The sequence below is a fragment of the Nannobrachium achirus genome, assembly GCF_963921795.1.
Source record: "Nannobrachium achirus genome assembly, chromosome: 24".
NCBI classification, from domain to species: domain Eukaryota; kingdom Metazoa; phylum Chordata; class Actinopteri; order Myctophiformes; family Myctophidae; genus Nannobrachium; species Nannobrachium achirus.
The window spans coordinates 36,978,587-36,990,584 of NC_137831.1; the positions used below are offsets into that span (position 1 = coordinate 36,978,587).

General features: G+C 41.9%; 1 protein-coding gene across 1 annotated transcript in view; it reads right to left on the reverse strand.

Annotated features, from left to right (window-relative positions):
- Positions 1 to 3,928, reverse strand: part of LOC308309316 (NACHT, LRR and PYD domains-containing protein 3-like) — a 37,164-nt gene extending 33,236 nt beyond the window's left edge. Inside the window, exon 1 of the mRNA XM_080754866.1 lies at positions 3,813 to 3,928. Within this exon, the coding sequence (XP_080610992.1) occupies positions 3,813 to 3,867 (55 nt within the window). The 5' untranslated portion in view covers positions 3,868 to 3,928. The remainder of the gene's footprint in view (positions 1 to 3,812) is intronic.
- Positions 3,929 to 11,998: the final 8,070 nt, after the last annotated feature.

Below are 11,998 nucleotides of genomic sequence, written 5' to 3' on the forward strand. Positions count from 1 at the left end.
AGATGTGGTTTTTTTGGTACTTTATATAGCTGTAATGAGGCTATGAAGAAAAAAAAAATCCCATCCACTACCACTATAAAAGAATCTGCAAAGAGGATTCTGTCCCACTGGGATTAAACTAATTAAAACATTTATTTTCGGGTAAACCCCCTGTTTTGCAATGTAACTACTGTACCTTTGTCTTCCCTTTTTATTAATATCACCTAGATGTTTTTCCTTTGGTACTTTATATAGCTGTAATGAGGCTATGAAAACATAAAAAAATCCCATTCACTGCCACTATAAAAACAATCTGCCCAGGGTCATATGTCCCAGCATAGTAACAGGGCAGAATGGGGCGGGATTTGCAAAGTGGTGGATTGCCAACAGAACATTCTTTAAATTTCACAAATGGAGCATGACACACTATTAAGACAATAAAACGCCTCAACACACGCAAATCCACAATGCTGGAATTGCAACACAACAATGTTTGATATTAATCAAAGCCTACCTGGTTTAAACACATTAATACATGACACAGGTCATGGTCTGGTCAACAGCACAGCAGCATATACAGCATTGTACACACATGTAACAAAAAGTGCAAAAGATTAATATAAAGCACGAAAATATATTTGTATTGTTTACAACCAAGTTCTCATCCACCTTACCCATAGACCCTACCTGCAGCAAGGATTCACTTCCTTTACTGAGGCAAACTATGGTGCATGTGCACAGAGCGACACTAGGCTACATGCAGCTGCGCTTTTCTTCCACCAGGTGGCTCTATTACTATAGTAGTATTACAATATATAGAGGATTTTGTAGAAATTAATACAAAGATATTTCTAACCCTGTTACATATACTTTATCGAGTTAATGGTTAAAGCGGAAGTGAAGCCTCCTCCCCACTTCAGTTTAATTTTTAACATTGCTCACATTTAACCAAATATAAATAAAAATCATCTAAGCATAAGCTTGCTGTTGACAACAGACTATCGATTCACCTTGGTAATACTGAATGTATCCTCTTTGGATCTAGTCAGAAACCCAGCAAAGTCGAGAACTTCACAATTAAAGTAGGTGACACTGTGATAACAAGAAAAAACGACATCTCCTACCTGTGTTGCATCCTGGAGGCTAACTTTTCCAGTGAAAAAATGGTAATGGCTTACCAAGCTAATCAAAAAAGTCAACCAACAAATTTGTTTCTTGCATAGGGTTGCCCCGCTGATCAATATTAAAACACAAAAGACTCTATAGGCGGTGCTCTTATTGGGCCCCTCATTGATCACGGAAGCCTTGTATGGCATCACGATGCCCAGCCTTAAAATTAAAGCTCCAGTCCAAACAGCCCAGAACAAACTGATTAGGGTTGTGCTTGGTCTTCCTTCTCGGACTACGGTAAGTGTGGGTTGGCTTACAGTAGCTGACAGAGTACAGCATCTTGCAATGGGCCTGCATGGTGTACAAGATAAGATACCCATGTACCTGACAAACTACTTCCTACAGGTCAAGGATGTCCACTATCACAACACCAGAGGCAGCTCCACTAATCATGTTCAACCTAGATTTAACAATACTAGCCCTTACCCATTCAAAGATATGAGCTCTGAAATGATGTACAGTGGGTGGGTTATGGGATGTGCACTGTGCATACAGTATATGAGGGATGGAAAGTAACTTTAACTGGTGCTTGCATGATAATATGTAGGAGCATCAATGTAAGAAATACCTGTTTCGTTTAATGGCTACAGAGATACTGTGTACCGATCTGCATGATTTTTGGACAAAATCTGTAACAGGGCCAGACAACCGACCCCCTCAGACAGACAGACACTCACTCAGACATTCCGAAAATTATATGTTTGATAAAAGGATCTAATTTGTTCTCCAGCTATGGGGAGAGCCAGCCGCCTCAAACGCTTCATAATTGTAACAAGCACATTATCTCCTGATTGGTCAATGCCATCATGACGTCATCGCATCAGTATGTGACAGGGCCGTAATGAACGTCTCCAAAAAAAAAAAGAAAAAAAAAAAAAAAAGAAAAAAAAAAGTAATGAACGTCTCCAGGAAGTAAGACGTAGCCTATTTGTATCCAGCCTAGACCGAGTTATTGCAGAAAAACTGGTATTTTTCAAAATGCGTAAACATTTTCACCTTGAGTATCTTTGGTCTGCAAATCTTTTCTTTAATGTTGCTGAGATAAAATCTAGATGGCTGTCTGAATGTATCTGTTCTTCATTAGTTTACATCATTTTAACTTGCCATGTATTTTAGTTCTGTTCTGTAGGCAACGTCAAAGCAGGGGTGCCAAAACGGTTCAATTGTAACACAATTTAACATGATAATATCATATTGAAATATTTGACATATTGGCCAATATTGTGTTCAGTCAGCTGACATTCAATTACAGTGTATTTTAAGTCAGATTAGGGATGTATAACATGTTGCATTAATCAAACTTGCTATTTATTTAGGTAATCAATGTATTTTCCCATGGAATTCACTCAAACGCTTAAACTGGTACATCTTGTAATATTTAATATATTCCTAAAGTATGTTATAGTATCTTATCACACCCTTGGTATGAAAACAATGTAAAAGAGTTGCTTGAATGAAATATAATTGATTTAAACAAAAAAATATTTGTTTAATGCGGTTCTTTAGCTGTGTTACATTTGTAAATCATGCTGTTACAATGAATCCCATGTGGGCTTCAAATGTAACATCGGAACAGCGCCCACTCTCGTTTTAATAACTCATGACCTGTTTTATCAATTGAAAAACTTGAAGTGGTTTATGATAGCAGACATGTGTAGGTCCTTTGCCTGAATATTGGCTATGTAGGTAAAAGAATCTCTGAGTAAAATATTGAAATGTGAAAAACGTTACAATCGTGCAGGCTCTTCCCTATACCCAACATGTGGAACTCCCTTCTGCAAGCCTCAAAGGAGTGCAACTCCCTATAACCTCCTTCAAAATTGGTCTGAACTCACCTTCAGATGGCTGCTACTAGTGACTTGTAAATGGGCTAAGGCCCCCATCTGTTGTTTTTATCGCATTTTTTTTCTTTCTGCTTTTGTAATTGATGTTATCCTATGCAAAATACTCTATCCGTCTGTCTTTCAATGTTATTTGAGATACATAAAGTGGTTCCTGTGTAAATAAGCTGTAAAGCTTACCATGGTCGCTCCTTTTAGTTGATCTTGTACCAGTGATTTGTGCTGTCATGAAACTATACTTTTTTCTATTGCAAACTGCTAATAAACTTTTCAATCAATCAATCAATCAATCAATCGTGATACGTATTGTATCACTATTACGGGGCAATATTAGGCAGGGCGCGAACATTGGCAGAGGTGAGGGTGATCATTAGCACACTGGCAGAAGAGGGGATATTTTAAAATAAAATATTGTTTTAAACATGGTCTTTAAATTAAATCACCTAATTTGCAACAAATTACATCCTGCATACAATTCTAAAGTCTATAATCGTTAACAATGTCCTGACAAGATGGGGTGTCACTGTCATTAACTAAAAACATGGCACTTCATTTCAAAAAGGTTGTTGACCCCTGTACTACACCGTCACACACACATAGCCGAATACATAATTTTAATTTGAAGCAAGAAATTGACGAAATGCATGTATCAGAAATGGATTCTATTTGATCAACTTCATTGTGTTTTCCGAGGCGACGCACAAATTGTTTCCATTTCCGAACGCACCCAGTGGGTGCTATTAGCGGAGGGAGCGGTTTCCTGCTAATAACCTAAAAGTTAACCTGTGACAGATGTGTTGTATTAAAGGTTTCTTTACAAACCTGTGACAGAAGCGCTGTAACAGTTGATCCATAACATGTAGAGATAAATCACCATCCATGACTTTAGAGTCCACAGAGTGACTTGGAAGTAAAAATATGAGACAGAGCGACCCGCCATCTTGTCTTTTCCTGCTCTTCTCTGAAGAGTTACGATTAAACAGTTTGTATACTGGAATCTGAACTTTCAATTTCATCCACCGAGCGTCAGATGCTTTCATAGCCTTTCCTTTGGCAAATCTAGGTAGGCTGGCAAATCTATTACTTCCGGTGGTTGATCTCTCCAGAATAAGAGTACCCCTGAAGCCATTGAAAAAAATATGAATTTGCACAATTATGCGCATACAAATTAAGAATTTAAACAAAAGCTATACAACGAAAATTATGTTTCTGTGTAAAAAGAAAAATCAAGATATACAGGGAAAGCGGGGTAAACTGAGACACCCCCTAGGCAATGGAACATGTATGGCCATGTGACCATTATATTTTCAAGCTCCTTGAATTTCCCCCTTGCCATGAAGGAGAGGACCTGATAGTGCTGTGGAAAACATGCTTTTTCACAAAAATATGTTTTTTGCATGAAAGTAAAATTTCTTGCTGTCAACATAATCAGCTGTTGTGTCAAAGCAAATTGATGCAGGGACAACATTTTATATCATAATCATACATGTTGATGAACTACCAACTTATAAATCCATGTGATAGATGCTAGCTGAAGATTACCTTGAATTGATAAGAGATGTCCTTTTTCCCCAAAATGTGGCTGTGGGGTAAAGTGAGACAATTGCTTCAGGGTAAAGTGAGACACTATCTCACATTACCCCAACATGATAGATAGGGAGAAAGCTGTAAAAACCTGATTAAAGGCTGTACCAAACTTCTCTCAGTTCTTATGTATTTTTCCCTGTAGAATCCATTTCTGTGCATACTTAAGGGGAACACACACCGGACGTGGAGGTGCCGCGTCCAAACATACGGCCCCTTTATTTTCAATGAACTAACCCACACTGGCGGCGTCAGACATGCGCAGCCGCGGATCTGCCACCTCGCCGATATGCCGCTGTTCTATTTTTCCAGCGTTGCCGCGCGGTGAACACGTTCTCCCATGGTTCTCCCCACCGGGGGAAATGTATGTGCTGCGTGGCAGTGCGCCGCATCCAGTTGGGGTTACCGCGTGACACTTCTCGTGTGTCGATACCGCGCCCAGCCCAGTGTGTGCACCCCTTTAATTAGGCCTAGATAATTATAATATTTGACTAAATATGCTCATCAAATCTCATTAGTTATGCACAATACAACAATATACTTTGCAGAAATGCATTCTAAAAGAAAGATTACATAAGGATCAACTGAGGAAAGTTTGGTAAACCCTTTTATAATTTTTTATATATTTTTTTGTTTTTCTTTCTGCCCATGTGTCACATGATTTGACACATGGATGGAAATGACAGGACAAACCTTATCTATCTATAAATGCGACAAATCTCTGTCTGTCTGTCTGTCTGTTTGTTTGTTTGTAATCCGCGTATCTCGAGAACCGTTCGTCCCACCGGCTTCAGATTCGGCACGCGCGTTCCCCGCCGCAGCGCGGAGTGCAGTGCCGGGCCTCGACCCGACCCGACTCGCGGTTTTCCGAAACCGGCGCGAAACGTTCGGAATCTCCTTATGCGGAGCTGATTGTTGACATCAGGCTGTTCCGGAGGAAATCGGCGCAAGCGCTGAGTCATTGTGACATCACTTCATAAAAGGCTCTGACATCACGTACGCCACATGAGTCAACACAAAATCTCTGTGAATGTGTATGTATGTATGTAATCCGCGTATCTCGAGAACCCTTCTTCCCACCGGCACGCGCGTTCTCCAGATATGGGCATAAAGTCTGACATCAGAGTTTTCTGCAACCGGTACTGTGTGTGCAGAGATCTTCATATATGGGCATAAGTGGACAAAGTCAAACAGATGGTCAAAACGGGTCCTATGACAACAGGTATATTGGGGTTTGCATTAAAGGGTGGGGCATTCATGGGGTTTGCATTAAAGGGTGGGGCATTCATTCCCTATTTCAAATTCGGCACGTGCGTTCCCCACCGCAGCAGGTAGTGCAGTGCTCGGCCTCGACCCGACCCGACCCGATACACGATTTTCTGGAACGAGCACGAAAGGTTCGGATTCTGATGTCTGACATCAGGATTTTCCGGAACTGGCACTGTGTCTGCATAGATCTCCATTTATGGGCATAAAATGGATGCAGACAGACAAATACAGATATCTCCATATATGAGCATAAATGGACACAGGCAAACAGATGGTCAAAGATCTCCATATATGGGCATAAAGTGGACGCAGACAGACAGATACAGATATCTCCATATATGGGCATAAATGGACACAGGCAAACAGATGGTCAAAACGGGTCCTATGACAACAGGTATAATGGGGTTTGCATTAAGTTTGTCTCCTCCTCCATCTGTTTGTCTGTGTCCCTTTATTCCCATTATGGAGATCTCTGTATCTGTCTGTGCCTCCGACTGTGTTGCAGACACAGTGCCGGTTCCCCCTTTAATGCAAACCCCATTATACCTGTTGTCATAGGACCCGTTTTGACCATCTGTTTGAAAAAGCGACAGAAATCTCATATATGGGCATAAAATGGACGCAGATAAACAGATATCTCCATATATGGCATATATGGGCATACAATGGATGCAGAATCACAAAGATCTCCATATACGGGCATAAAAGGGACACAGACAGACAGATACAGAGATCTCCATATATGGGCATAAAATGGACGCAGATAGACAGATATCTCCATATATGGGCATATATGGGCATAAAATGGACCCAGAACTATAACTGCAGTGATCTCCATATATGGACATAAAATGGACACCGACAGACAGACAGATACAGATATCTCCATATATGGGCATAAATGGACACAGGCAGACAAATGGTCAAAACGGGTCCTATGAAAACAGGTATAATGGGGTTTGCATTAAAGGGCGGGGCATTCATTCCCTATTTACATTGTTCCGAGTTGGCCAGGTCGCCGACTAGACGCTGGGCCGCCCGAAGGGCGGCCCAGCTTCTAGTTAAAATAATTTCTGCTCAGTACATTTTTTAACCTGGTTAACCAGGTTTTCTGTGTTTTTATGGTTGTTTTAATGTGAAAAAAGTAAGTGGATCACTTTACTCCGTTGATTTCTCTGGTCTGTCTCAGTTTACCCCGGTGCCGGGGTAAAATGAAACACAAGACCACTTTTTAAAACAATCATTTTCTCTGCCTTTTGTCCTGAATATGTTCTGATAACTTCCATTGTTAGGAAACATCCCAAATTACTGGAAAATGTGTAAATTTTTACTGATATTTGAGGTGTGTTTGGAAATGCGCACTCAACGCACTGGTGTGCCATGTTGTCGTTCGTTTATTTGGTGCACTTGGTGCGTTGTCGTTCGGAAATCCAGTGCGCGGCGCACCGGTGTGCTGAGTGCACGCAATCACCGACCCTACTCAGAAGATGAGGTTTGACGGTGTGGTTTGTCAGTGTGGTGTTTTGATTGTTTGGTTTTCATGGCCATGTCTCGAGCGCTTCTCAGCTGTGAACAATGGAGGAAATGACCGCAAAATGCAGCATTTGCAGCTTCGTTGGTCGTTTGGGCTTGATAGTTTCACACACATCAACGTGTAAACTAACAGCAGGTATGCCAATGTTAGGAATTACATAATCCTTTCAATATCAACGTTACGTTAGCAACTGCTGCTTTTCAGAAAGTTTACCTTCAGAATTCAGAGTGGAAAAAGCACGCAGCTGCCTCTTAACTGGTCGTTAGTAAATAAGCCACACTGAATGCACTCTACAACGTCACGCCCACTGCACTCACTACACTGAGCACACACCCCGTGCGGGTTTCCGAACACACCCATCTTTTAGTTTGCCTAATGTAAAGTGTCTCAGTTTACCCCGCTCTCGCCCATCTAGATAAATGATGTGCCTAATTACATTTCTTCAAAATCACACGTGTCTACGGTGTCGGTCTGAGTCTGTCAGTCTGAAAAACTTGAAGAAAAAAATAACATTATTTACCAGTGGTGTAAAGTAACTAAGTACATTTACTTAAGTACTGTACTTAAAGGTGATACACCATGCATTTAAAAAGTATTTATGTCATATTGTTTGTAGCGGCCCCTCAGTTTGAAAAGATGACAAAAGTTGGATGGTCTCAACAGGTGTTATTTATTTGGACTTCTCACAGATGAAGCTTTGTCAAACACCGTGAAAACTGTATAAAATGACAATTAGAATACATATTACAAATCATCATCATCTTATAGTTTCACATCAAACAATAAAAGCTGTGTATTTCATCAATTGCTTTCAATGTTTCATTCAACAATAAAATCAGTGCATTTAAATCAATGACCTTTCAATAGTTCAACAATAAGATTATAATGTAGTGATGTAGCAAACAATCAATAAAGTAATCCATTTAAATTGCAAACAAATACACCAAAGCAAACAAATCAAAAGCCCCATAACCCAAAACAAAAGGCCAAACAATTACAATTAACTCTGAAGTAAATTAAAGAAACCCAAAACAACAAAGATCCTGTACCTCACTCCGCTAACTGGGGGATGCTAGGTCAAGAAAGCCACCTGCACTTCAGGTTCACCAAACAATTGATGGGCACAGCATACCCTGCTAGAAAAACCAGCACAGACCAGCACAATTTTCATGCTGGTCTGTGCTGGTCTATGCTGGTTTATGCTGGTTCATGCTGGTCTGTGCTGGTGCTGGTGCTGGTCTATGCTGGTCTGTGCTGGTCCCATGCTGGTCCACCAGCACAGACCAGCACCAGCACCAGCACAGACCAGCATGAACCAGCATAAACCAGCATAGACCAGCACAGACCAGTACAGACCAGCACCAGCACAAACCAGCACATGTTGTGTTTTACTGCTGGTCTGTGCTGGTGCTGGTCCAGCACAGACCAGCATGAACCAGCATAGACCAGCACAGACCAGCACCAGCACAAACCAGCAAATGTTGTGTTTTACTGCTGGTCTGTGCTGGTGCTGGTGCTGGTCCAGCACAGACCAGCATGAACCAGCATAGACCAGCACAGACCAGCACCAGCACAAACCAGCACATGTTGTGTTTTACTGCTGGTCTGTGCTGGTGCTGGTCCAGCACAGACCAGCATGAACCAGCATAGACCAGCACAGACCAGCACCAGCACAAACCAGCACATGTTGTGTTTTACTGCTGGTCTGTGCTGGTGCTGGTGCTGGTCCAGCACAGACCAGCATGAACCAGCATAAACCAGCACAGACCAGCACCAGCACAAACCAGCACATGTTGTGTTTTACTGCTGGTCTGTGCTGGTGCTGGTCTGTGCTGGTGCTGGTCTGTGCTGGTCTGTGCTGGTCTAAGCTGGTCATATACAAATAGGGACAAACACCCATTTTAATTAACAGGTTCCAGTGGCGCCGAGGATAAGTGCAGGACTGAAGTGCGAGAGGTAGTAAGTTCGAATCCCACTCACACCCACAATGTCAAAAATAATGTCACAATCTAATATGGTCAAATACAGAACAGGATTCAAGCACCAGAGCAAAGAGCAAATTAAACCAGCAAAGACCTGGTCCACTTCTCAGGGGGGTCCCCCGGGGGTCCCTGACCACACCAGCACAGACCAGCACAGACCAGCACCAGCACAGACCAGCTGGTCTGTGCTGGTTCATGCTGGTTTAGATGGTGGGACCAGCACAGACCAGCTAGAAAACACAACATGCGCTGGTTTGTGCTGGTGCTGGTGCTGGTCTTACTGCTGGTTTTTCTAGCAGGGTATAGCAACATGTAGGCACTGTGTGGACAATAAACAATGTCAATCAAACTGCTTCATTATTACTTCAAACTTATTCACCAGCATATTTCCAACTGCTTCAATGATGACTGAATATTGCATACAAACTAACATTCATACCTTGACATGTTGCCTTCAAAATGCATGCTGTGCTTCCACCTGTGTAGCCTGACACTTCAGTCCGCACATCACCCCCCCTCCCTGTTGGTGGGTGGTAGTGAACGTAGTGTGAGATGTCTGGCGCTCGCAGTCAGGCAAGTGTCACTCTGTCTGCTGTGTGTTTGTGAGCGAGTGAAAATAAGGTGTGTCAAATATATACCTTCTGGTGTAGAAACAGGAAGTTCCAAAATAAAGGTCACAGGAAGTATCAAAATAAAGCGAACAAAAAGAATCAAAGAAAATAACAAATAACTTCAAAATAAAGAAATAATTGAAGTTAAAAGAACCTAGTGTCACCGACACTTACATTGTTTATGTCCCAAAAACGTTTTTCAAAAGGTTTGAGGCTAAATTACCACTCCTGAATAGAGAGACTCTCATTTTTGAATGGCTCTCAGAGCATTTTCAGCTGCAGTACCACCTTTGGCCTGAACTGCACCAAGAGAAAGAAATGTTTTTTCTTCAAAAACGGCCGTTTATGACGTCACAAACGGCAGCAAATCTGGACAGCCTGTTTTGAGAACCCGTGGGATGCTTTTAACCTCCACCTTCCCAAAACCAGAGAAAGACACAACGGTCTGAAATGGGACTTTGTGAGGATAGAAGGTGCTAGTGGGACCCCCAAAAAAGGTTTTAAAATAGGAAAAGTGAATTTTCATGGTGTATCACCTTTCTTAAGTACAATTTTGAGGTATTTGTACTTTACTTGAGCATTTCCAATTTGCAATGCTTTTACTTCTACTCCCCCTGCTAGAAAAACCAGCACAAGACCAGCACCAGCACAAACCAGCGCATGTTGTGTTTTACTGCTGGTCTGTGCTGGTCCCACCATCTAAACCAGCAAGAACCAGCACAGACCAGCACCAGCACAAACCAGCGCATGTTGTGTTTTACTGCTGGTCTGTGCTGGTCTGTGCTGGTGTGGTCAGGAACCCCCGGGGGACCCCCCTGAGAAGTGGACCAGGTCTTTGCTGATTTAATTTGCTCTTTGCTCTGGTGCCTGAATCCTGTTCTGATGCTCTGCTCCATGGGTATTTGACCATATTAGATTGTGACATTATTTTTGACATTGTGAGTGGGATTCGAACTTACTACCTCTGGCGCTTCAGTCCTGCACTCATCCTCGGCGCCACTGGAACCTGTTAGTTAAAATGGGTGTTTGTCCCTGTTTGGTCCAGCACAGACCAGCACCAGCACAGACCAGCACCAGCACAGACCAGCAGTAAAACACAACATGTGCTGGTTTGTGCTGGTGCTGGTCTGTGCTGGTTTATGCTGGTTCATGCTGGTCTGTGCTGGTGCTGGTGCTGGTCTATGCTGGACCAGCACCAGCACCAGCACAGACCAGCAGTAAAACACAACATGTGCTGGTTTGTGCTGGTGCTGGTCTGTACTGGTCTGTGCTGGTCTATGCTGGTTTATGCTGGTTCATGCACAGACCAGCATGAACCAGCATAAACCAGCATTGACCAGCACAGACCAGCATGAAAATTGTGCTGGTCTGTGCTGGTTTTTCTAGCAGGGCCACTACATCTCAGATCCATATATTGTACTTTTACTCCACTAGGACTACGTTTATTTGAAAACTTTAGTTAGACCTAGTTACTTAGCAGATATACATTTTAATAGCCTATTATAAAACATACATTAACCACCTTCTATGGCTATTTGAAAATAGCCGATCTACAAGCTCACAACGTGTCGCATCATGACACGTTGTGAGCTTGTAGATCTGCTATTTTCAAACATTTAATAATTTTACTTTTGGTACTTTAAGTACATTTTGATGCTTTCACACTTTTACTCAAGTACATTTTGAATTCTGGACGTTTACTTGTAACAGAGTAGTCTACATCTACAGTGCAGTATTGATACTTTTACTCGAGTACAAAATGTGAGTACTTTTTCCACCACTGTTATTTACTCTGATCATATTTTGAAGGACCAGAGCAAGGCATATTTCTGCCCACTCCCGAACCGGAAACGCTATTGTTGCTACAAAACAGAGCTTGAATTTGTTGCTTCTAAATCACGTGACGTGTCTACTCCACGCAGTGTCCTAACGTGACCTCATGATGTCTTATAGGTATAAGATTATATATAATCTTATACCTTGGGGGAGAAAGTTCTTTCAAAGTCACTCAAATCTTTCCAACACAAA